Source organism: Epinephelus moara, chromosome 5, assembly GCF_006386435.1.
Source record: "Epinephelus moara isolate mb chromosome 5, YSFRI_EMoa_1.0, whole genome shotgun sequence".
Classification (NCBI taxonomy): Eukaryota; Metazoa; Chordata; class Actinopteri; order Perciformes; family Serranidae; genus Epinephelus; species Epinephelus moara.
The window spans coordinates 8,969,496-8,995,905 of NC_065510.1; the positions used below are offsets into that span (position 1 = coordinate 8,969,496).

The 26,410-nt window shown below is 40.5% G+C and overlaps 1 protein-coding gene across 1 annotated transcript in view; it reads left to right on the forward strand.

The window, feature by feature from the left end:
* Positions 1–1,843: 1,843 nt before the first annotated feature.
* Positions 1,844–26,410, forward strand: part of nomo (nodal modulator) — a 31,941-nt gene continuing 7,374 nt past the window's right edge. The window contains exons 1-37 of the mRNA XM_050044017.1: positions 1,844–1,997; positions 4,582–4,846; positions 4,954–5,102; positions 5,278–5,433; positions 5,520–5,605; positions 5,691–5,836; positions 5,914–6,061; positions 6,139–6,321; positions 7,840–7,985; positions 8,259–8,373; positions 8,806–8,903; positions 9,399–9,582; positions 9,675–9,805; positions 10,460–10,615; positions 12,149–12,227; positions 12,342–12,533; positions 15,620–15,844; positions 16,444–16,533; positions 16,625–16,670; positions 16,793–16,893; positions 17,002–17,108; positions 17,226–17,298; positions 18,381–18,533; positions 19,445–19,582; positions 20,091–20,180; positions 20,312–20,417; positions 20,569–20,719; positions 20,854–21,031; positions 21,480–21,621; positions 22,131–22,262; positions 22,995–23,131; positions 23,221–23,308; positions 23,506–23,569; positions 23,662–23,757; positions 23,864–24,085; positions 25,250–25,332; positions 25,521–25,680. Coding sequence (XP_049899974.1) covers positions 1,982–1,997; positions 4,582–4,846; positions 4,954–5,102; positions 5,278–5,433; positions 5,520–5,605; positions 5,691–5,836; positions 5,914–6,061; positions 6,139–6,321; positions 7,840–7,985; positions 8,259–8,373; positions 8,806–8,903; positions 9,399–9,582; positions 9,675–9,805; positions 10,460–10,615; positions 12,149–12,227; positions 12,342–12,533; positions 15,620–15,844; positions 16,444–16,533; positions 16,625–16,670; positions 16,793–16,893; positions 17,002–17,108; positions 17,226–17,298; positions 18,381–18,533; positions 19,445–19,582; positions 20,091–20,180; positions 20,312–20,417; positions 20,569–20,719; positions 20,854–21,031; positions 21,480–21,621; positions 22,131–22,262; positions 22,995–23,131; positions 23,221–23,308; positions 23,506–23,569; positions 23,662–23,757; positions 23,864–24,085; positions 25,250–25,332; positions 25,521–25,680 — 4,832 coding nt within the window. The 5' untranslated portion in view covers positions 1,844–1,981. The remainder of the gene's footprint in view (positions 1,998–4,581; positions 4,847–4,953; positions 5,103–5,277; positions 5,434–5,519; positions 5,606–5,690; positions 5,837–5,913; positions 6,062–6,138; positions 6,322–7,839; positions 7,986–8,258; positions 8,374–8,805; positions 8,904–9,398; positions 9,583–9,674; positions 9,806–10,459; positions 10,616–12,148; positions 12,228–12,341; positions 12,534–15,619; positions 15,845–16,443; positions 16,534–16,624; positions 16,671–16,792; positions 16,894–17,001; positions 17,109–17,225; positions 17,299–18,380; positions 18,534–19,444; positions 19,583–20,090; positions 20,181–20,311; positions 20,418–20,568; positions 20,720–20,853; positions 21,032–21,479; positions 21,622–22,130; positions 22,263–22,994; positions 23,132–23,220; positions 23,309–23,505; positions 23,570–23,661; positions 23,758–23,863; positions 24,086–25,249; positions 25,333–25,520; positions 25,681–26,410) is intronic.

The window sequence follows — 26,410 nt, forward strand, 5'->3', positions numbered from 1 at the left end:
GTCACTGGTTCCAGTACCCATACAGACTAAATATGGAGTGTACACTGGTAGCTGGAGAGGTGCCTGCTCGCTTCCTGGGCATTGCCAAGGTGCTCCTGAGCAAGGCATCGATGTGCTCGAGGCACCTGTCCATGTGCAGTCCCCTCACTTTAACATCTCTCCATTTAATGCAATGGTCTTGTTTGTGCATGTGTGTGTATTTCGGGCATGTACATGACAACAGAGTGAAAAAAATTAATTTCACCTCTGGGATTAATAGAGTATATTTTCTTCTTCTTCTACAAAATGGGAACTAGAGTTGCAACAGTATGAGATTTTCACGGTACAATAACTGTCTCAGAAAGTATTTCAGTTTCACTGTATAATGGTATTAGAGAATTATCATTATTATCAGTCATGACCCTTAAAGGAATGAAAACAGAGGAGTTATTTTTGATTGAACAAACATTTTATTTCTATAATTGAAACTTGAAATCATTTCTTAAAATGGAAGTTTGTGTAAAAAGTTTTTGTATGAAAATAACTAAAATAAAGTTGAAATTCTGTTCAGTTGCATTTGTTTTCCAGTGGTGAAGAAAAGCAAATATACAGGGTATGATAACCGTCAGTTTTAATACCACAGTGTACCATAAAACAGGTATATTGCTGCATACCATTTTTTTTTTCTGGAGTTTGACTCATTTAGCAACTAAAACTCAAACTCTGCTGCATTAGTTTAAATCATTTTTACTTTTAATGTGTCTCATGGTATGATAACTGTTTCAGAAAATACTGCTGTTTTTGGTATCAGGGTGTTACAGAATTAGTATTATTATAAGTCAAAATGGCCCTTAAAGGAATGAAAACAGAGGGTTATTTTTGGTTGAACAAACTTTTTATTACTATAATTGAAACTTGAAACCATTTTGTTAAAATGGAAGTTTGTGAAAAAAGTCTCCCTTTTGAAAATAACTAAAATAAATTAGAGATTCTCTGCCCAGTTGCATTTTTTTCAATATCATAGATAAGCATATATACAGGGTATGATAAGTGTCAATTTTGATATCACAGTACACCTTAAAACCGGTAAAACGCTGCAACCATAATGGGAACTGTAGGACACAATGTTTCTGGAGTTTGAATCATTTTGCAACCTAAACTCAAACTCTGCTGCATTAGTTTTAATCATGTTATTCTTAATGTGTCATCTTTATTTTTAATGTGTCTTTCACTGTGTGATAGTTGTCTCAAAAACACTGTGGTTTCATGGTATCACAGTGTTACAGAATTATTATTATTATTATTATCAGTCAAAATGACCCTTAAAGGAATGAAAACAGAGGGTTATTTTTGGTTGAACAAACATTTTATAACTATAACTGAAACCTAAACCCATTTGTTAAAATGGAAGTTTGTGTAAAAAGTCTCCCTTTTGAAAATAACTAAAATAGAGATTCTCCATCCAGTTGCATTTGTTTTTTAGATAAGCAAATGTACAGGGTATGATAACCGTCAGTTTTACTGTATATCTTGCAACCATAATGGGAACTGTAGGATACAACCAAAGCTCAAACTCTGCTGCACTAGTTTTAATCATTTTTATTTTAATGTGTCTCACAAGAATCCCAACTTTTTGTTGGAACAATAAACACTACAGTGCATTTTTAACCATTTCAGACAAGCTATTTAATTTTCCTCTTTTTTTAAAAAAATAATCTAACACAACTTTATAGATGAGGACTTTAACATAATAATAAATAATGAATAATTTAAATTAAAACCAGCAAAGCAGACGGTCAGAAATGAAGGCACAGTAACACAGTGAGAGTAGTACTGAGGTCTGAGCTGCTCCTGATCCACATTCAGGAAGTTGTCTCTGGGAAAGGCTGTGTTGTCTTCCTGACAGCCGACAGTCAACTCCAGCTGACAAAGTCTGCCATGTTCATTTCCAGCTAATATTATTACCCAAGAAATAGTTATTGTCTGTTCAGAAACGGGAACGATGGAGGTCGACTCAGGTAAACTCGAAGTTAGCATGATACTTTTCTCCGTAGCTATTAAGTTAGCTCATTAAAACTTAGCGCAGCATTAGCTAACAGGCTAGTGGCGTTAGCTTTAAAGTTAGATAAAAAAGCCGCTGACAGCTTTGACCTGTTAGTTAATGATTTGATAAAGGGTCTAACGAAAAGCTCAGGTTACAGGTTTAAAGAGGTGTCTGGCTTTGTCGGAGTTTCTTCATCGTTACGTGTCGAAACTCCGCTGTGGGCATTTTTACCTGCTGAGTCTGGCTCTTGTCAGCCATTGTCTCCTGTTGGAGTAATAAACACAACCAGGGACACAGAAATAGTCTCTGTCAGTGTTTGTTGCTCACTTTAAAAACCCATACTTTATTTGCCACAAACAAAAACCTGACATACTGATGTTTAAACTAATTAACAGCCAGAAATGTCCTGGTGACACAACCACCAAAGCTATCAAGTGAAAGGTAATTAAACACAATTTTCAGACACCATATGCAACAGTAAAAATTTTGTTGCTACCCAATGCTAAAACAAGTATGATGCAGAAGACAGTCATGCTCAGGAGAAATTCATTGCCAGTGTGTATTGTGCAAGACAGTATTAAAGATCACTTCAAACTCATGTCAAAACAGCATCTCCAACATTTCAATTTCAGGAATTATAAAAATGAATTGTGTTTGTAAATTATAGAATTGGTGTATTAGGGCTGATATTAAATCGTTACAGAGATATGAAACTATATATCGTCTTAGATTTTGGTTATACTAGTATCGTGATGTGGCATAAATGGTGTTTTCTCCCTCATTTTAAAGGCTGCAATATAGTAAAGTGATGTGAATGTATCAGCTTAGTGGATTTTTGTATTTGTTTTAATGCTTGTTTTAACCCACTTATTCATTATATTCACATTATTATGGTTATTCATCAAAAATCTAATTATGCTAACATTTTCTGGAAAAAACAAACAAACGGTAATCATCTCCACAACTTTGTCGCATCAGAGGAGGTATTAAGACAGAAATATTGTTATGGTCTACTGTGTCTCCCAGTCCTAGCATTGATGAGTTAAAAATACAGAGATATAGCCTAATAATTATCAGGACATATCGCCCAGCCCTATGGTGTATGTATCAAATATATACCTGTATGAAAGAAGAAATCCCCTTTTGAATATAATGAGATGTGATATTTAATGCCCTATTTTCTTGGTATTAAATTAGGGGTGTAACGATACATCGATCCACATCGATACATCGATTCATTGATTAACGATCCAATTACATCGATGCAGAATTAAAACATCGATCCATATCGTCATCTTAAAGATACACCTTTATTTTGAAATTCACATAGCACGTCTGTGTCACCATTTTAGTGAACAGGTCTATTTTTATTATTTTTTTGTTACAGAAGAATACTGTTTTTCATTTAAATGCCTGATACCTGGAAGAGCTCAGAAATAAAATGGTCAAATCATATTCTAGTTGTTTTTGTGAGCTGATGTAAATGATTGTGTTTGATGGGCATATGATATTGCGTCATATCGATCGCAGGCCCCTGAATTGAATCGAATCGAAATCGTATCGTGACAGACTTTGTGATATCGGCAAACATCGTATCGTCATCCGAACAAATCGATATAATATCGTATCGTGATGAAGCTGGTGATTTACACCCCTATATTAAATGTGTAGAAGCACAGGATGGATACTATATAATTCAAAGTCAGGCAGTTGGGATTTATGTTTATTATAAATGACTATGTATGTGTATGAAGATTAAAGTCAGGTCTGCTATGAATTCATAGGAATTGTGGCTGAATTATAATTCTGAGTCTGACTTAACCTTTTTTAAAAGTGATGATAGTTTTGTTTCTTTTTGTTGAGTTTATATGTGGTGTTGTAAGTATGTCAGTATGTATGTACCATAAAACTACAATTAATAGCCCGGCCCACGCTATCATTTGCATATATCACTGAAATCAAGGGGCTTATATTTTGGACAGGTGTCGATATGGGACAGGCCTTTAATTCCTTTTGACACAACACTGTTGCTCAGCAAAGATCAAGAAATAAAATCAAATTGTTTATTTAAACCAGTATGAATATTACTTGTATAAAAAATAGGCTTCAGATAATACCTCAATTATGAATCATTGATTTGATCTAGCTCTGACAGACAGCGCATCAGAGAGAGAGATAGGACACTTGAGGATTACGACACTCGGCATACTGACACAACACCACTTTATCCTTGGATTAATTTATGAAAAACCCTTTAGATTCTTTTGATCTGAGGACTCTGACGGACTAAAGGAATGTGAATAACTTACAGGGTAACTGAGGAATGGACACATAATTTGAGGTTACCAACAACATCTGAAGAACTTCTATTAAGAAAATGAACTGCTTGTCACTACATTTAGTAGCTAACCTCAGTCCAATAGTGAAAGAATATTACATCTCACAGTCTGTCTGTTTTACCATATCATAACTGCTGGAAATGAAAACAGACTTGAGCACCAGGTTATCAAAAAATCTTAAATCTGTAAGGTCTAATTTTGTTTATTATCCTTTTCAAGTCTTCTACACTGACAATAGTGGAAGGGTCAACAGTAACCCACTGCTGGACCAGCTCCCCAGCTACCAGTCCCTGCTGTACCGCAGGAAGTCGTCGGCTGCTGGCACCAAACGTAGGAGCAGCTCCAGAGGGAGACTTGGCTCTTCAGGCAGTGGGAAATGGGGCATTAACACATTCAGAAGACATAAGGAGAAACAGAAGAGCCTGATGGAGCAGAAACCCGTCAGGGAGCTGGCCAAGACCATGGCGGATAAACGCAGAGAGAAGTAGGACAGACATTATTAATGTCTGAAAATGTTTTGTTTGTTATGTTTAAAAAGTATCATAAAGTGGAAGCTCTCAGCTAACTGTGTGTCTGACTGTGACTTCTTAGAACGCAGCGCTTGGAGGATGATCGAGAGCTCAGCAGAGTGACACAGTTGAAGCACAACACCAGCAGGTATCTGAGGAGGCTGAAGGATGATGCCCAAGAATGGGTGAACTCCCTGAAGCTCTGGAGAGGAGACATCCACCTGATAGAGGGTGAGAGATGAAAGATTAAATGGACTGTAAGAACTGTATCTTCAGCCTCAGAGGCATGTATTGATTTCTACTCAGGGTGGCTGACATGAGTAAACATACTGTTGCTCTAACAGAAAGTGTATCAGTTGTGTTTTTGTTGCTAAATTCTCCCTTTCCTCTCCGTTACATTCAATAGGAACGTTCGGCACAGGGATCCTGTCTTACTTCTCCTTCCTACGCTACCTGGTCATGCTCAACTTGATCATCTTCCTGCTCATGTTCAGCTTCGTCATGCTACCCCTCATCATAGCCCCCAGCACTTCAGGGAACATCACCTACAACCAGAACGAGGGTGAGAGGATGCTTGTTTGTTCAGCCTTGAGCACAAACCAGGCATAGAATAGTTGTAAGCTTCTGCTTCCCTGTGTTTTACTACAGGAGGTGTGTGCAGTTTTTATCCAAGCAGCGCCCGGCGAGGTCTGGTGATCTTTCATGAGCACATTACAGATCTGCTGTCTGGTGGAGTAAGTCCTTACACTTCACATTTAATGGTCCCTGGATGAAACCAAAGTGTGGTTTCCTCACTCATCTTTTGTGCTTAATCTGCAGGGCTTCCTGGAACAGACCTATCTTTTCTATGGCTACTACAAGGCGGACAAAATACACTTTCCAAAGGCTACTTATAATCTGCCGCTGGCGTACCTGCTGGTCACCATCGCCTACCTGTTCCTCAGTCTCATCTGGATTGTTAAAAGGTACTGAATGGAACAAAAATCATGAGATAAACTTTGGTTTCTGGAAATGTTTTTAACTTGAAATATATTTCTTCCAGGTCTGCCAGAGGATTCAAACGCAATCTGATTCAGGATGAGGATCGCTTTCAGAGTTTCTGCAACAAGATATTTTCAGGCTGGGACTTCTGCATCACGAACGAGAATGCCGTGAAGCTGAAGAGAAGCAGTTTGCTCTATGAGCTCAGGGTTAGTGGATCGTCATTTGTTTGTCTCATAAAAGTTTACCTGCCTTGCATTAAAATTGCATGTTCTTATGTCTCCAGACGGATTTGGAGGAGGAAAGGATCAAACAGAAAATAGCAGATCGCACTCGCAAAGAGAAGTGTCGGATTTACGTCGTCCGCCTCATTCTCAACCTTTTTGTCATCTCCGTACTGGCTGGTTGCTTCTACAGCATTTATGTGGCCACCATCTTCTCCCAGAAAGTACAGATGGATAAGATAAAGGTAATGAAATGTTTTATTATTATCCGTCTGTCCGAGCACCTGCTTGTGGCTACTAGAAACTTCATTTCAACTTAAAACCAGATTTTGTGTGAGTGACATCACATAGGTCATTAAAGGGGAAGTTCTGTTTTTTACAACCTGGACCTTATTTCTGGCAGTAAATATGGTTGTTTACTCACCCAGACAAGTTTGGTGTCATTTGGAGTCCTTCGGAAGATATTTAGATCCGCGAGAGCCGCGTACATCCATATAGTGGGAGTGATCGGGGCAGCGACAATGAGGCTCTAAATAACACATTATCTGCCGCGAAACTTGTTCATTTCACCAATATGTTTATGAATCGCTAGAGTTGCTTGTCATCATCATCATCCGGGTCATTTATACTGACCTACTAACCTCTGACCTGGATGATGTCAGAGGCAATTCGTAAAGGCAGTCCTCTTTACCACCGAAGCGTTCACCTTTCTGTTTCTCACTTTTTGTCACTGAGCACTATGTAATAATAAATTCACGTTTTGCACAAGAAGTGCCTCTGCTTTTTGTGCAGTGTGCGGGCTGTTTTACACAAGCGATGAGAAGAAACTAAAGGAATGTAAATTCTCATAGTTATTTACTTATCAAGCAAACAAATTCAATGAAAATAAACAACTTATGCAGCTGTGTAGACTAACGTTACTTACTCAATCTAAAGTTGCCCGTTCGGTCCTACAGGCTTTGGCTGGGTCTTCCCGTTTACTTTCGGGACACGAAAAAAAGTCTCTACAACAGCCCGGTTGATCATAGAAGTGAAATCCTCAGTGAAATCCTCTGTAGTTGTGAGACAGTCATTTCTGGAGACATCCAGACGTGTATCTCCTGGCCACAAATCCCACTCGGAGCAACAAAGGCATTCCTCCTCTGTTGGCATAGTGGAACATTGTTCACAAGAACACCACCAGTTAGCATCGGTTAGCTCGGACGTGCAGCGGGTTGTTGTTCTCTGGCCAGCTGTTTCTCTCTCTGCGTCCGCATCCTCCTTTCAAAGAGCTCCTCATCCGTATACTCTGGCTCAAAACCGTAAGGACGTCCATCATATTCAAAGTCGTCATCCACAACCTCAAAATCTGACAAATATTCAGCCGTGTTTCAGCCTAAACAGAGCGTAAACAGAGCCTTGCCGGGTGTGCGGCGGCGCGATGACATCATCCAGGTCAGAGGTTAGTAGGTCAGTATAAATGACCCGGATGATGATGATGACAAGCAACTCTAGCGATTCATAAAAACATATTGGTGAAATGAACGAGTTTCGCGGCAGATAATGTGTTATTTAGAGCCTCATTGGCGCTGCCCCGATCACTCCCACTATATGGATGTACGCGGCTCTCGCGGATCTAAATATCTTCCGAAGGACTCCAAATGAAACCAAACTTATCTGGGTGGGTAAACAACCGTATTTAATGCCAGGAATAAGGTCCAGGTTGTAAAAAACGGAACTTCCCCTTTAAGGAAATGTACTAAATAACACTTGCTTGTTTGCAGGAGAATTTCATCGTGGATCTCATCTATGAGTATCTGCCCTCAATTGTTATCACCATGGCCAACTTCATCACCCCCCTCCTCTTCTCTGTTATCATCAATTTTGAGGACTACTCACCTGCCTTTGAGATCCGGTTCACTCTCATGAGGTACAGTGGACGTCCATTCATTGACCATTTACACATCCCTTCTCTCAGTGGGGATGCTAACTTGAAAAGTTATTGCATCGGGAGACAAACACTATCAGGGAAGAGTTTGTTCAATTTGGAAGCATCTATAACCATACGGACATGCGTTTCTGTTTTGAAACACTCACTGTAATGCCACTAACACTATATGGCTGAATTTCTGTCTTTAAGACATGTATTGAATTACTTTCTGTCTTGTCTTTGTGTTTGTCCTTTCTCCTTCTTTCTTCGCAGGTGTGTCTTCATGCGGTTGACCAGTATCGGGGTCTTGCTCTTCTCTCTCTGGTATCAGATCACTAAATGTGAAACAGACCCCTGTATCTGTGGTTACAACCATAAGCTTTACTCTGTAAGTAATTCTCTTGTGTTCCAGTACAATATACAATGATTCCTTGGAATAATACACAAGTCAAACCCACTTTTATCTGTTAGGGCTGCACATTATATTGTCTTATTTTCTTAATCGTCACTGCGATGTCAATTTTGCAATAAAGTCTGTCTGCATAGTTGAAGGAGGAAAGGGTGACAAGATCAGAGTTTGGTGTTTGGTATTGAAACAATACCACAAGTACCTACTGAACTGAATCACAACGCAGATTTTAGTGCCTCATTTTGGTGCCAGACTGGGTCCGTAGCGAGTGTGTGGTCATCAAAGAGCGACAAAGAGCATGTGTATGTGTGACAGTGACGCTTGACAGTGGGGCTGTCTCCAGTGTCAGGGTGATATATTCAAAACACTTATTATTTGTGCCTCTATCTACCTCTTTGTCATTGTCCACAGTGCTGGGAGACCCGTGTGGGCCAGGAAATGTACAAACTCACCATCTTTGACTTCATCATCATTTTCGCAGTCACCATTTTTGTGGAGTTTCCCAGAAAGTAAGTCCTTATCTTAAAAAAAAATCATTATTTAAATAGAATCAGAAAAGGATTTTTTGTCAAATAGTTTTCCCACTTACAAGGAATTTGCTTAGGTTGTTTTGATACAATACATTTAACATACAGTAAACATATTAAGAGGTTAGGAAAGGTTAAGTACTGCAACACTCAAGAGCATAAATACAGAATAGAAAAACCACAATGAAAATATGGGAAAGAGACTTTGAAAAAGTCAAGTACTTTTCTAGTTTTGTGGACAAAATGTGATCATCTGAACATTTGAAGACATTTAGATGTTTTAACTTTAAAGTATTCTGTCTCTGTATGCCTGTCAACTTATATATTAGTATTTGTTTAAGCCTTGTATTTTATTCTGTGTGATTCCAATCCATTTTGTTGCCCTACCTCTGGCAATACTTTTAGGTGGAAGTCATTCTCGCCCTTTGTTCTTTAGTCATTTGTAACCGTGTCCTTGTGTTGCTCCGTACTGCTCAGGCTGATAGTGAAGCACTGTGACTGTGGCCTGGCTAAGTGGTGGGGCCAGCAGGAGTTTGCTATTCCTCAGAATGTGCTCGAGATTGTCTATGGTCAGACCATCTGCTGGATCGGCACCTTCTACAGCCCGATGCTGCCTGCCATCTGCACTATTAAATACTTCTTTATCTTCTATATCAAAAAGGTGAGGTTTTCTTTCATGTTTTTTTTAAAATTGGATCAAACTCAGATGTTGTGTGTCTGATGTTCTACTTCCTTTCTGCTCCTTATTTATAGGTCTCACTGATGAACAATTGCCGTCCAGCCACACGTCCGTTCCGAGCTTCCAGCTCCAACTTCTTCTTCCTGGTTGTGCTGCTGATCGGCCTGGCTCTGGCCTGTGTGCCTGTCATTTTCAGTGTGGCACAGTAAGTAATGCAGACTGTGTTATGTTTTAACTTCAGTCTGTTGGGTCATATCAATATTTGTCTCATGAATTTTACTGTTAAATTTACAGTATGTTATTTTCTGCCGCTGAGGATCTCTCAATCAAAGCAATAACTAAAGAGAGCAAAGCTGTCACTACATTCAGTTTCTCTTAGTTAGCTCACCTCTTTTTTCTGATAACTTAAGATCCAGACGTTCAGGAAGTTATTGCTGGGAGCTGAAGTATCCACAGAGGTCTCCTCCTCTCCAAAACAAACAACCTGGGGTCTCATTTGTAAAACAATGTGTAGGATTCATACTAAGAATGTACGTACAGACAAAAGCCAAAAAATCTGTGTGTAAAAAAATATTCAACAGTTTCTAAAATCAGGCTTCCACCTCACCATCTGCGTCGCCAATTTCCCATCTCCAAAAGGTTCGTAAGCATGGGTCAATGTTTCTCTCATCAAGTCTGTTTTTAGACAAAACAACTTTTGCGTGGGAAGTGGCGTGAGCCTCTTTCAGGCCTCAGACAGGATATTTGTGAGTTCTGTCCTCTGCATTTCACTGACTAAATATATATAGCACCACTACTGCTGACATGTTTCTCTTGGCATACAGTATATACTCATTCTCCCCGCTCTCTTGTTGCACAGAATAAACTCTTCCCAAGCCTGTGGACCATTCGTTAATTACAACACCTCCTGGGCGGTGCTGCCAACTACAGTATCCACGTTACCTCATGGAATCAGAACACTCCTCTTCGCCCTCTCGTCAGAGGCCTTCGCCGTCTCCTTCTTTGTTATCACATGGTATGTGTTTTCTTCAGATGTCGCAGCATTTTACAGCTACAGGTTACATTTGCTGAAGCTATCAACATATCCTGACAGTAGTACGTGAAACAGTTAATCTGTGAAAAAAATGATGGTCCTCTGGCTCCTCCTACTGCACCTGCTGGCATTTGCAAGAATCCACAGCACCTGAATGACAGCAACCAATCAGAGCTGGGAGCAGACTTTAGCAATCATTGCTCAAGCACACGCTGCGCAGCCACCCTCGCCTGGGGATGCTGTCACTCAGACTACACCCACACTAATACATTTTCTTTATTTTTTATTTTTTAATTACTTTTGCTACCGTCTGTGCTTAGCGTCCACACTGCTCAGGTGTTTTGAAACCACTCAGACGGAGATCTTTGAAAACGAAACAAAACAAAACTCGGGTGTGCGGTTTAGTCTGGACAGGGAGAAAATGAGACTTTTGAAAACGATGACGCAGACGCCCACGTTCACATTCCGACTGGATCTTATCAGTTCTGGCATGTGAAGTCAGTTAGGTCTGCATACCTTTTGTGATTGTATCCTTCTTTTATGGGTATTCGTCTCCCATTGCCATGGCTCCCTCCAGCGGTAGATACTGCTCCTAGCACTGCTCTAATGTGCTGCCATATTTGCTTTTAAGTGACTCCCAATCTGTTTTCCACCTCCTTGACTGCCTAATACTCATCTGTTACTTTCATTAACAGTTCCATCTTGTTGTTGGTCGAGGCAAAGAAACTCTTGTTTTATTTTTCCCCATCTTTGGTGTATTGTCTTTAATTAAGCAACCAACCACAGAGGAGAGAATCCTCTTCCTGTTTACACCAGCATGCATGAATGGTCACTTAATATGCATTTTTAGGGGTGTTAGTATAGATGGGGATTATTTCTTGAATGGTGGTGATATGCTCGTTTGTACGGAGAATGTTTCATTTTAAAAAGGTGTCAAGCTCAATATCTTCAGTGCGCAGCTCCAGGAGGAGCTTTGCAAACACAATGGCAGAGACACAACCACCAGCAATGAAAAAACTGACCAACTGACAACATCAACAAGGCAAAGACAAGTAAATGGAGGAAGACTGAAAAATAGGAACAAGCTGAATAGAAAGGGTTAACTGGAGCTTGAGCCGGCATCAGTTCTGAATCCTTTCAGGGCCTGTAGCTTTCTACACTTTGGAAAAGCCTCTACGATGTTTACTCATTTTATTTTGGGCTCTGTTTATATCTTGTTTTTTAGCCTGCTTTTCATCATCAGTCTCCTTATGTTTACTTGTTTTTGCCATGTATGCTGTCGTTGGCAGCACAGCATGTAAATGAGGAGTGACTGACGTGGTAGACTCCTCCTGGCTCTGATTAGTCATTTTCATTCAGCTGCGGTGGATTCCTGCAAATGCCATTACAAGTTTCAGCAAATCAAAAATGACAAAGTTATTTTTATAAAAGTTACCTGCTGTAGGTTTAACTGTTGGTAGCAATTGGTCTTTTCTTTATTTGTTTGTAATTTTAAACACTTACCTCCCCCTGCAGTTTGGCCATGTTTTATGTGATCGCACTCGCTGGAGCTCACAAGAGAGTCATCAACCAGCTAAGAGAGCAGCTAGCCATGGTAGGTTTATCTGTTTCATTTAACCCTTTTTTTTTCCTATTCTCTATTTCCTCTTGATCATTTGAGTTATTAGCAAAATTTGAGTTCTATAATTTGTGTCATTTTGTGTCTCAGGAGGGCCGAGACAAGCGTTTCCTCATCCAAAAGCTGTGCCAGGCCCAGAGGCTCTCCTCTATCAAATCCCCAGGCTCCAAACCTCAGCCCCGCAGCAGCAGCAGAAGCAGCCCCAGCTACCACACCAGCTTCTCCAATAACTTCAATGAAAGTGTGTTCCTGGCACACTCACCCCCCGACTCCTCCACGCATGTGTGAGGCGACTGATATTAAAGACCAAAAGAGTGGACAGACAGACTGGAGGTGAAAACCGGTCTTTTGTTATTGGTGCAAACAACCTGGGAGCTTCTACTGGCATTAACGTGTGTCGTCTTCTCTGTGTTCTTTTGCTGACAATCTGATTATTATAACACTATTATGAGGCCACAGTGTTCAAGTATTTTATACCAAAACAGTCATTGATGTTCAGATGTTTTGTGGCATTTTCCCTCGCTGTATATACTGACATCTTTTCCTTCTGAGAAGGACCTGAAATACTAAAACCACTGGAGATGGAAAACCTTTCTGAATTGTATGCACTTTAAATATATTAACACTACTGTTTTCTTACTTTTACAACTATCATGTTTACAAAAAAATGTGCTCGTAATGCATCTTGTTTGTTTTTACATCTACTGTTTTTTATTATTATTATTAATGTCATTATTAATAACTGAGGCGGCCTGATATTGTAAGGAACTAATACATTTCAAAACACTAAACTGTTCTTTGTAACATTACTGTGACTTTTATTTAGATTTTCCAATATACAGTTCACATTATATACACTTTCTGCTTTAACGAAGTAAAAACCTGTAACTCTAATGACAAAACACGACATTAAAACACTTTCTATCCCTCTGTATGTAAGTATTGTTTGGAAATGATACTAGCTCACTCTGAATACTCATTCCTGTTCATTTTTCTCTGATGCTGCCATTTTTTTCTCCGTAAAGTTTATAGACTTTATCTTTTTTAACCTGTAAAAATACATGTATGAAAAACAGATATTATCACCGTGATTTCATCGCTCTTCTATTGTGTTTCTAACTTCAGTACATGGTGTAGGGAAAATATTCAAGTGGCAAGGTGATACAGTTTTAGATTTGGCACATTGAATCCGCCTCCAACTTTGGAAGAAAACTTTCCTTTTAATTTATTTATTTTTCTGTAATAATAGAAGTTTTTTAAGCTTTTTAAACGGATTCTTCCTGTAACATTTTGGATCCATTTAACTAAGTCAGATTTCAAATTATTTAGTAACAAAATAAAAGTTGCTTCATACATCTCTTTCTTATTGTCACTAAATACACATCCCAGGTATTTATTAATAATTTGTTTGTACACCTAAATGATTTATGTGTCCTGCAACTTATTTTTTTCCGTACTGCTATTTTTTTCTCTCTCTTTCCATATTCATTTTATAAACTGAAACCACTGAATACTGAAGAGTAAATCAACAACCAGTAAATGAATATGGATGTTTTTTATCTATACTGACACCTGCCACTTAAATCTTGTGTGATTGTCTCTGTAACAGGTTCTATTAAGAAAACGTGGGGAAAGTGAGACACTCAAAACTGTGACTCAGTCTTTGTAACTCTAATATAACATTTGGATGGTGTGTTGCTTTATAAATAATGTTGTGGTCAGATTTTGGGAATAAATGTTTTACTTTATTATGACATTGCGGTGACTTCCTTTAATAAACTGTTTACATGGAAAATAAATATTAAAATTTGTCATTGTTTCATTTCACAGTCCCCCTTTTTTAATTTTTTAAAACAACTTCTAAAATTCAGATCATTATTGTCAATAGAAATTACACAGAAACAAATAATTCATTAGACAAAACAACATCAGAGCCAGAGGGAACCTTTCAAATAAACAAACAAAAAAGGTTTTTGCAGCTTTATTTTTTTTTTAGGTACAATTTATCTTAATGTACTGATAGTTTAATTTTCAATTACTATAGGACACTTAAATTTGAATTATATATAACTATAATAAGCATCAAATTGATTAGATGTGATGATTTGGGTTGCTTTTTTTAATCTTTATTATTGTAGATACCAAACATTACATTTTCCCAGTATATAGAAAATTCACAGTGTTATCAGCAATATACTGGGATACTTCTTTCCAAAACTTGGTGTGGGGACTGAAGGGACATTGCTAAAACAGGAGCAGCTTTGTTTCTGGATAGATTACACATAATAAACAGTTAACACAAATGCCTTCATTAAACCTGACAATATAATGGCATGCAGGATAATAGCTATGATTTTGAAAGAAACTTCCTGTACTTACTTTAATTTATACATATTAAATAACAAAATCAATACAATTGTATAAAGTTACAGTTACTGAGAAAAAGTATGTTATTAAAATACAGTTTCAAATTAAAGTGTTGGTGATTACAAAGGGGTTACATCCAAATATATAATTCTCATTTAAAAGTTTATATGTAGCCTACATATGACATTCATTCTGGGGTGGCACGGTGATGCAGTGGTTAGCATCCTGGTTCGAACCCGGGCTGGGGGAGCCCTTCTGTGTGGAGTTTGCATGTTCTCCTCATGTCAGCGTGGGTTTTCTGCGGGTACTCCAGCTTCCTCCCACAGTCCAAAGACATGCAGACTAGGTTTGTTGTGACTCTAAATTGTCCGTAGGTGTGAATGTGAGTGTGAATGGTTGTCTGTCTCTATGTGTCAGCCCTGTGATAGTCTGGTGACCTGTCCAGGGTGTAGCTGCCTCTCGCCCAGTGTCAGCTGGGATAGGCTCCAGTGTAGTGGTTCTTAACCTTTTCCATGTCAAGGACTCCTAGACTGATACACATTAAGTCACATTTTAAAGAGATTTCACTTCAGGGACCTCCATCTGAAAAGATTTTGGTTGTTAGATCTGTCAGCTACAGCTGAGATAAACATGGAGGTAATGAAGCCTGTGATCAGAATAGTCACATGATTCTTATTTAGGATGGTGTCACTTCTATAGGGAATTAAAAAGTGAACATAAATGATTCCCTCCTTTTTCCGGGGGCCCTGTGACTCCCTGAATGATGCCTGGGGGCTCCCTGATCGAGAACCACCAGATATTTTTCAGCGTTAATGCCCAGTTTAAAACAATTATTGGAAAATAAATAAAAAAGTAATCAAATGTAGTAAACTGCATTGCTTTGATGAAGTAATCAAATTAGTAACCCTCCCTCTCTCACAGACCTGTCACCAGGGTCATGTTATACCACCTCCCGGCCAGCAGAGGCCGCTGCTCCTGACACTCCGCTCGGCCACTGACAGCAGCTCAGCTGGTACGGAACCGGAGGCAGCGTGCTGTTGCTCGGCTCATCGAGAGATCAGTCAGCCAAAATGTTGAGAATTACGATACGGGCAGACATGGGAGCCCTTTGGGTGTTATTCTGTATCACGTATTCGCAGTTTCTAACCGTGTCCTCTGATGATATAGTGGTGGCCTGCGGGGGATTCGTGAAATCCGACGTTGAGATCAATTACTCCCTGATCGAGGTGAGAGTGCAAACCTCCCGGCTAACCGTTAGCTAGCTAGCAGCTAGCTAGCAGTTATCCGGTTTATCGTAGTAAGCTAACGGTTAGGTGGGGACTGGAGGTTTGGTTGAATGACAGTTTGAATTAAATGACCATTGCAGCAGTTTGTTTTATCTCAAAGTTGTCTCTCTTTCGTCAGTAAACATATATTAAAGCAAAAACTGTTATTTAACGTTATGTTAGCTAGCTGCTAGTTAGCTATTCTGAATGTTTTCTGTACCCACAGTTGACGTAAAACCCTAATGTTAGCATATAGCTTTGTGTCATGACTGCTCCCTCTTAAACCTCTAACCTGTCTGCAGACGAGGAAGACGTTAAGTGCGAGCCAGCAGTCCTAATCCCTGCTCATTCACAGGCTCCATGGGATTAGCCATTTGGTTAATTAGTGAAATTAACTAAATCCCAGACAGACTGGTCTGTTTGTGAATGACAGCTCATACAAATGATTCAACCAACCGATGACATTCAGCTCACAGCAACAGAGATGACGCCACCATATCAGATCACGTTTAGTAATTAAACTATATATTAATGATCAATTTCTGTTTCCTGTCCTGCAGATTAAACTGTACACCAAACAAGGGTCCTTGAAATATCAAACGGATTGTGCTCCAATCAATGGCTACTTTATGATCCCTCTCTATGACAAGGTAAGAGATTCACTCCTTTGATTTAATTTAAATCTTTTAATTTCCACTGATTATGATGATTGTAATCTTTAGACTTGTCTGTTTTGCACAGGGGGACTTTGTTTTGAAGATTGAACCTCCTCTTGGGTGGAGCTTTGGTAAGTGTTTGTATAAAAGCTGCATTTTCATGATTACTCAAACATTATTCATGACAGCTGATGTCCAGAAACTTGATTCTTCTCGATTGTCTTGTTTTTTCTTGGGCTGTAACTGTCACCAGAGCCGACCAGTGTCGACCTCCATGTGGATGGAGTGAGTGACATCTGTACAAAAGAAGAAGACATCAACTTTGTCTTCACTGGCTTCTCCGTCTCAGGAGCGGTGAGTTTATTCACTTCTTTGGATTCATTAACCACCTCTCTGTAGGCTTTTGTTTTGCATGTATCAGTCTAGGAATGATTTCATGTCATAAAATATCTCTCTCTCCAGGTTCTGAGTAAAGGCCATCTCCTTGGTCCGGCTGGAGTAGAAGTCAAACTCACCCGAGCTGGAACGGAGGAGAAACTCCAGAGTGTGGTCACACAGCCTGGAGGAAAGTAAGTGGTTTGCACTTTTATGTTTGTTAGAGTAGAGATTTACACAGGTGCTCTTGCAGTAGGTCTCTTAAATTGTTTGCCATTTTAAGTTCCCTTTTTTTGGTCTTCCTAACACAGGTATACCTTTTTAAAAGTACTCCCTGGAAATTATGACATCACAGCTGCCCATCCCTCCTGGACTCTTGAGCAGGTTGGTACCTTCACTCCAGATTTCATTACATTTACATCAATGTAATGAAAAGGCGGTATCAGTAGCACAGATTATACAGAGCCACGGATGTATCATTTGTGATGTCACTTATGCCTTGTTTTTAAAGGAACATCTGAATTTTCTTCTTCCTGTCTGCTTTGTTATTTACTGGAGCTGCAAAGTTCAAACTTGCGGTGGAGCTGTGGAGTGATAACACAGCAAACTTCCCAGCTAACCTCTAATTTTAAGCCTTTTATCTTCTTAAAACTGGGGTAGGCAGAAACCTGGATAAGAATACACCTTCTTCCTGCAGCTCTCCCCTCTCTGTCCTAAGCCCCTCCCACCAGACAACCACAGGCATATACACACACTTCACTCAGTAACACAGTGTTTCCTATACAGTGATTTATTTAATCATATTTCATTGATCCTCTTTTAGACTCTCTTTCTGTTAAGTCCGTCTCCCTTTTTGGGGTTGCTTTGCAATGTAGGCAGTCTCTACTGTTAAGCCAGACTTTAACCAAAGGGTGACTTTGCAAGATACTGTTGTCATGGTTAAATCTTTCTTTACTATCTGTGAATGCCCTCAAATGTTCCTCACATTCTCTAACAGACAGTTAATGAGCTATTTATTCAGACAGAGCAGAAAGACCTGAGAACCACCTGTAAGGATACACTAAATCACTACTGTTTGAACGTTAAAAAAGAACAGTGAGTGGAGGAGAGTGAGATCAGGATACATCAGCAGGGTTGTAACCAGTGATTTCCAGCTGCTGTCAGATTAAACCTGTGTTTGACATCAGGTTTTAACACACTGCTGGGTACAACTTTATGGCAGTTCTCCATCTGAGTAATATCATTAACACAGTTAGGAATGCTTGATCTCAGAGGTCTTTTTAATTCTGTGTCACTTCAGTGTGGAATACTTCATTATTCACCTACTTGCTCAGCTGATAAGGTTCCCTGTCAGGTCAGCAGGTGTAAAACTAATGATCTCCAGCAGTAATCGCACCGCTCCTGACAGGGCCATTTTTCCGACCCTCACTATAACTTCTGTGGTGACCTTTGCCGTCTTCCTATAGAGCGCTACCTCAGTACTCGTCACCAATGCCAATGCCCCAGCCGCCGACCATCTGGTAGTTGGAGGCTACGATGTCTCAGGGGAGGTCCGCAGTGATGGAGAGCCCATGAAAGAGGTCACCTTCCTACTGTACTCAGCCACAGTCAAGAAAGAGGTAAAACATTATTTAACATATTTTAGAACAGTGAGGAGTCAATGTAGGGCTCTGTCTACACGTATGTAGATACTTTTGAAAATGGATATTTTCTCCCTCAGTTTAAAAAAGCTAAAGCTAAAGCTACAGTGCATAACACCTACTCTTTTAACAGCACATCATATTTAGTAATCAACAACAAAACAAGCCAAAACAAGCAAATGATAAAATAGCAACAAAGCCAAAAAACAACTTACAAAAGGCGACTTACACACTTAAAGTTCCTGTACCCTGTTCTTCTACATCAGTATTACAGTCTGATCATCCATTTTCATATCTGATCAATTCATTACACTACATAGCTTCCGCTCCTCATCAACAACACCACCATTGTCAGAATTTTCCCACCAACCGCTGAGATACACCAAATAACATTGGGCGCAGCAGATGCCTCCGTTCAGCCATGAAGTGGTGCAGCAGTATTAAGTTTAAGTGTAAAGTAATCATTAGACCAAGCAGTGCTAACAAACAAATTACACCAAGCAACGATTGCCATGCATGAATTGAGTAGATATGTCATAGTTTCCAAAATGCTTCGTCCACACAGATAAAAAGTAATTGGAGTTTCAAAAAATCTGGACCTTAGAAGATGTTTTCAAAAATCTCTGTTTCAGGGACCTAAGCGACATTTGTGTGTGGACAAGAGGCCGAAACATAAAAGAAAATCTCAGTTTTCAGAAATATCTGTATACATGCAGACAGGGCCCAGACCATGATCTCACAGGACTTGTCTGATCTATCCTGCATTATTTGATGAAAGTTGGTGTAATTAGTTGTAGATCTCAGTATTTCAGGAATATTACGGAATTTTCTATGAATTATTTACCACAGAACTAAGTGAAATCGCTCCATATTCATTTGTGTGCTTTCAGGATGTTAGTGGCTGTAACACATCCCCAGTGGAGGGGGCAGATTCTGGGGACAGCTCCCTGGTCTACCTGTGCAGCGCTCTATCCAGGGAAGACGGGACCTTCGTCTTCCCCTCACTGGCCAGCGGCGAGTACACCGTGGTAAGTTTTCTGGAAAAAAAGCAAAAGATAACGATCCCCATTTCTAATCTGTTTTAAAGTTATCGTCCGCCAGATTTCACTCCTGGTTGATCTGGTGACATTTGTGGTTACTGTGGTGACAACAAGTGCAGTTTAATACTACAGCAAACACTACCGGAGCAGCTGCTTTGTTAGAGATTTAATAGAAGTGTAACTGGTGTATGTGTTTACAGATGAGTCTTACAAACTTCTGTTGTTTATAATGAATAAATCAGCGGGTATTGAAGAAAAATGACAATCAAAATTCAAGTAGGATCGAAACATTGTCTTTATTAAACTCGTGGCATGTAGTAACTGTGCAGGCGTTACTTTTTTCCCTATATGTACGCTGTTTTTTGACAGCCTTGCACCTACGTGAGGTGCATATAATTTTCCCCTCTTAGACTATTGATAGTATGGAAAAACCTGCCAAATAACTTCATGAAAACACTACATTGAAAATGGCTCTTCTCTGTCGCACTGTCTTCAGGTGCCTTTCTACAGGGGAGAGAGAATCACGTTTGATGTCGCTCCTTCCAGGATGAATTTTAAGGTGGAACACAACAGTTTGAAACTAGAGGTAAAGCGTTATTATATCTCAGGTTTTCAATTTTAGCCTTAACAGTTGTCATTATCTTGCAGATGTGAATACGTTGCATGCATGGTACCATATTTTGACATATAACACTGTTTCTGTTGCTTCACACGCAGCCCATCTTCCGTGTCATGGGCTTCTCCGTGACAGGCCGAGTTCTCAACAGCGTAGGTGGGGAGGGCGTTCCTGACGCTACCGTGTCCCTCAACAACCAGATCAAAGGTAGCCGTACGTGGAGACTCCACACTTTAGTTACAGTGTCTTAAAAAACATTGAAAAAAATCATCCAGGCATTTTTTTCTGTAATGCGTAATTTGAGCATTCAGTGGTTCTCATTCACACTGTAGCTTACTTTGCTGTCCTGTCCTCACAGTCGTCAGCAAGGAGGACGGTTCTTTCCGGTTGGAGAACATGACGGCGGGTACCTACACCATCCGTGTCAGCAAGGATCTCATGTTCTTTGAGCCAATCACAGTGAAGATCGCCCCCAACACACCCCAACTTCCTGACATCATCACAGCAGGGTCTGTCTACCTACTGAATATATTTTCATACACGTATCAAATTCCAGCATTAAACATGTTTTTCTTAGCTTGTTTTTTTCATATATCTCATTCGTAAGTTGCTTGATCTAAATTCTGTTTTGGGTCTCACACAGGTTCAGTGTGTGTGGCCAGATTTCCATCAGCCGCTTGCCTGAGGGCATGAAGCAGCAGGGCCGTTACAAGGTCACTCTGACACACCGGGGCCAAGACAAGGCCTCCAGCAGGACCATCGACTCTGATCCTCAGGGGGCGTTCTGCTTTCAGGCCAAACCTGGAGACTACAGTGTCCATGTAAGACTCTGGCAGCATCTCGTTTTTATAGTAGTTAGGACTTAATCTGTGTGGCTTAATCTGCATGAGTTCTTAAATCCTTTGAAGCGAAAAAAGTGAACTCACATGCTGTGTTACTAAATGAACCCAGTCTGTTGAACACCAGTCTGTCCGTAAGATGCACAGCTGATAAGATACCTAATTCATGGACAGTAAACAAAGATTTTTTACTGAGATTTTATGGACATTAGATGAGTTAAATTCAACATTCAAATTCACTAATTTGACTGCAAAAATCTCAAATCCAAAAACTAAGGAAAGCCCAATAGTCAAACTTAGTCAGTAATATTATCCTACTAGATTTTGAGATGCATTGTCTGAGATATCATTGATTTCGGTGCTTATGCAGTAGTCTGATGAAAACTAGGCTTTCTCCAAGGTAACTTTGGTTGTATTTCCATGTGTTCAGGTATCTCTCCCCGAGGTGGAGGTGAAAGCAGGCCTTGCTCTGCAGCCTCAGGCCCTGGAGGTCTCCCTCGTGGACCGGCCCCTCACTGACCTACTTTTTACCCAGTTCATGGCTTCTGTCTCTGGAAAAGTCTACTGTTTAGGTAGGGAATGAGTAATTTACACTTTAAGGGATACTTAGCTCTGTGTCATCGCAGTGTGGGCAGAGTGAGCAGATGAATGNTCTGCAGCCTCAGGCCCTGGAGGTCTCCCTCGTGGACCGGCCCCTCACCGACCTACTTTTTACCCAGTTCATGGCTTCTGTCTCTGGAAAAGTCTACTGTTTAGGTTAGGAATGAGTAATTTACACCTAAAGGGATACTGCCAATTTGCAGCCAGCTCTGTGTCATCGCAGTGTGGGCAGAGTGAGCAGATGAATGGTGTTTGGCTTCCCCCACGTGCTATACAAAACTTGCCGGCAACGTGCTCGTGGCACAGATGGGAAGTTTTCAGTCTTCCAGGATGAAGGGAAGCCAAACACTGTTCATCTGCACACACTGCTTTGACACAGAGCTGGTTGACAATCTGCAGCGTTTCCCTTATTTCTAGAATACAGTCTTTTGTGTGGTTGTTCATGTTTTCCCTGACCTTGTGTCCTCTGGTTGACCTCTAGCGTCCTGTGATGACCTGTCAGTAACACTTCAACCAGTGAGTCGGCAGGGAGAGAGACGGACGGTGGCTCTGTCTGGCAGCAGCGACATCCTCAGCTTCTCCTTTGAAGACATTTTACCTGGGAAATACAAAGGTCAGGACTCACCAGCAATAACACTTGACATTCGAAATAATAGTAATATTAACAGTTGTGTTATTTATTCTTTCTTTCATTTTTTATGTAAAAAAACACAAAGTAGAAATTGGTTGTTGACAATAGTTGTAGTTGTGTAGATTAAGATTTAAGGAGAGCACAAATGCAGAGTCAGCATGCATGTTTTGACTGAAAGAACGCAAATAAACCGTCGTACATAAACTGATTCCTCCGTCTTGTGTATATTTCTGTTTAGAAATCACACTAATTACTCTCGACCGATTGCGGGGGAATCAATTGGTAATTACCAGCTTCCGATCATAATTGATATTTAGCGTTAGCCTTTCAGGACGCACACATTATTCAGCCAGTGTTTCTGTACCTTCTGGTGCTGCATCCATCTCACTCGCTGTTCAATACACACAATCTGTTTTGTGTGCCTGCGAGCTATCTGCACACACAGCACTCTTTTGAGGCATGTTTACTCAGCTTGTAGTGTTGCCAGGCCCGAGCTGCGCAAGAAGTTTACTTTCTTAAGCATTTGTTTAGAGATGAGATAATTATAAGATGGGAAAGTCTTCAACCTGAAGTGATCGCAGCTTCTGAGGTTTTTCCTCGTTGGCTGCTGTGACAGATTTAATCCTTTAACAATCTTATCTTATTTTTATTTTCTTTATTTTATTATTTTATGTATCTTTTTGTTAATTGGCTGTTGCTCTCTCCTGTGTTTAGTCAGTATTACTCATGAGGAATGGTGCTGGAAGCATAAGTCCATGGAGGTGGAGGTTCTGGACTCTGATGTCGTCGGGGTGGAGTTCAGACAGATTGGCTACATCCTGCGCTGCTCCCTCTCCCATGCCATTACTTTGGTAAGTAATCAGCACCTGGTGTGTGTTGTGGCAGCCGGTGGCACGCCTGAAATTATTCTAATTCCAACTGTGTTTGTTTTTCTGCACAGGAGTTCTTCCAAGATGGCAGCAAACCTGAGAATGTCGGCGTGTACAACCTCTCTAAGGGAGTCAACCGCTTCTGTCTCTCCAAGCCAGGTGAGGCTCACTCTCCTGACCTCTTATTAGCTAAACATAGCCTGAATTAGCATACCTAGAAAAGAAAAATATCCATGTACGAAGTGTTCCCTCATGCATAGTTAGAGTACAGTGCTTCAGCCAAAAGGTCTGTGTCAGACTTATCTAAATATAAAACTGGAGCAAAGTAATTAATCACCTAAAAATGGCTTGTCTAGGTGTTTACAAAGTCACCCCTCGCTCCTGCCACCAGTTTGAGCAGGACTTCTACACCTACGATACGTAAGTAATGAGATGCCGTGTCCATTTATTTCTGGGTTAAAGGAGTGTTCTCCCTCTGTACAACCAAATGACTGATACCCTGTGTCCTACAGCTCAGCCCCCAGTATCCTCACCCTCACCGCAGTGCGGCATCACATGACTGGGCTCATCACCACCGACAAGATCCTAGATGTCACCGTGACTATCAAGTAATGAAAACACAAAGTGGATATGCTTATTTTCTCCGTGCTAATATTAGCTGTTGTGCATCCTGCAAATATCATGCTCATTTTTTCCCTCCCTCCTCTCCGTCAGGTCATCTATTGAGAGCGAGCCGGCGCTGGTGCTGGGTCCCCTGCGAAGTCTGGAGGAGCAGAGGCAGGAGCAGCAGCTCCAGGAGATTCAACTGCGCCGTCAGGAACGAGAGCGCCGCGCCGCTGAAGAGGATGGAGGCGCCAGGGACGACAGCCCGCCTATCCAGGAGAAGGCTGATGAACTGACGGGTCCTTTCCACTATGAGTTCTCCTACTGGGCCAGGTCAGACGCACTGCTTTTTTTCAAATTACACTTTTTGCTCTTTGCAATATTAAAGTAAGGATTTCAGTCATGTGAAGAAAATGGGCCTCTTGCACATACATACTGTAATACATACTAATATGTGTCACAGCCTTGCAAAGTAGGGTGAGCTGGTGGTTTTGAGCCAATTTTCCCCATTTAATGTCTGTCTTGAAGTTTTCTTTACATAATATCCACAATGTTCCTAAACACAGGAATCTCCCAGGTAATGTGACAGTCCTCAGGTACACATTGTGGTTTTAGTTTGTCACAATGGATGGCTCTAAATACAACAGTGTAGTGTTGTCATGATACTGGAATTTCTAAGTTCAATACAATACCTTGAAAAGTATTGATATTCAATGGCATTTTCAATACCACTGGGGAAAAACTGACAATGAGGGCTTAAAATTGAACATGTTTACAAGGCTACACTACAACAGCGCCCATGAGCCTCGGCAGCCATTAATCTTGGTCAGATGGAGGCGTAAATTAAAGCTGTAGCAAATTCAAAAAATTTTGTCACGAATTTATCAGTTTTGTAGAAAGTGCAATCTTGAACTTCCACGTGACGTTAGGTGCACGTGTAACAGATTGTTAAGCTCAGCGATGTTTATGTTTCTATGTCAAAAATATCTTGACACTAATGTTAGCTAGGTAGCTAAGGACCTTACAGCAGTTACAACACATGCGGTGGTAAAAGCACAACACAAACCAGCAACATTCAGTGTCCGGCCACACAGACTGTCTCTGTTGACATGGTTTCTGAGTCACATATCATATAGTAGCTAAAGCAGTGGCAGTGACATCACCAGCATCCTTCTGAAAAGTTTATAGATTTTCAACTAGAAGCACTGTGAGCGGCTGCACAAAAAAGCCAGAGCGCTCTCAAAAATGACAAACAATTGAAAAAAAGCTACAGCGCTCAGAAAAGAACACTATGTGGACACTGGACACAGGCCCTCAAACTGTCTCTGGAGGAAATTAAAAGGACTTTTACTTCCGGAATACTCAAACCCCAAATAACTCCTATCACTTTACAATGTTATTATTAGCAGCTGGTTGGCATCCACTAATAATAATCTCGCTTAGTCTTGAACTCATGAGATGATGCAGTGAGTTAATGCAGACTGTATGACTGTGCAGGGCTGGAGAGAGGATCACAGTGACACCCTCATCCAAAGAACTGCTGTTCTACCCTCCTGAGGTCGAGGCCACCATCACTGGAGGTAAGGTCCTTGCACACACTGTGGCTCTTTGTGTCTGTGGTACAGCTGTTTAAGTCTTTACAAAAGTGATTATAATATTTTAGCCCCAACATTAAACTGTATTGGGTGCATGGAGAAAGCAGATAAATAACATCCTGAAGTCCGTAGTATCAACAAGCTTCATAAAAGTAATTACACTCTCTCGACAGAGTCGTGTCCAGGTCGTCTGGTGGACATCACAGGGCGCGCAGGTCTCTTCCTGGAGGGCAAGGTGTCGCCAGAGCTACAGGGTGTGGAGATCTCTATCACTGAAAGAGGAGCTGCTGTGCCGCTCATCACTGTGGCCACCAATGAGATGGGAACATACAGGTGAGAGAGCCCAGCACTTCACATGAGAGAGAAAGATAAAGTGCATAAACACTACAGGAAGGCTGTGATACAACTGAAACCAACATTCATTTAGGTCTTGAGCTTAAATGTGTGTCATGCAAGTCATTAATATACCAAGAGGCCAGTCCTTAAATACATTTGAACCCCTAAAGAAATATAGAAATAGCAGCACTGTGTGGGCTGTAGTTAATACCCTGGAAGTGACATAAGTTGGAGTCTGTGGCGTGAAAACCATATTGAAATATTTTGCCTTGCCCTGCTTGTGAAAGCTTGCTCAGTTATTCTTATGTAGTTGTTGTTCATGTCGCTCAGCACCTCGTTGGGAGGAATTTTAGCCATGCTTGTGGTCCTAATTCAATCCTGAAGACACAGAGATGGCACAAAGGGATAGTTTGGATCTTTTAAAGGGGGGTTGTATGACGTACTTATCCATAGTCAGTGTGTAACATACAGTAGATGGTAACAGGCGCATCCTAGTTTGGAGAAACAGGCAGGAAGTTAAGCAGCGCACTGCTGTGTTGGGGTCAGCGTCAAAACATGTTTAATCCACCCAAAGAAAAGTTCCAAAAACCAATATCAGTTTAAGTGTACGCTATATTAAGAATATTTACACTGCTTTTCCTTGCTCCAGACAACCCTTTCTAGTGCGGAAGCCGTTTACAACTTCAGTTACCCATCTATGCCTCTGTCAAAGCAACCAGACTCATTA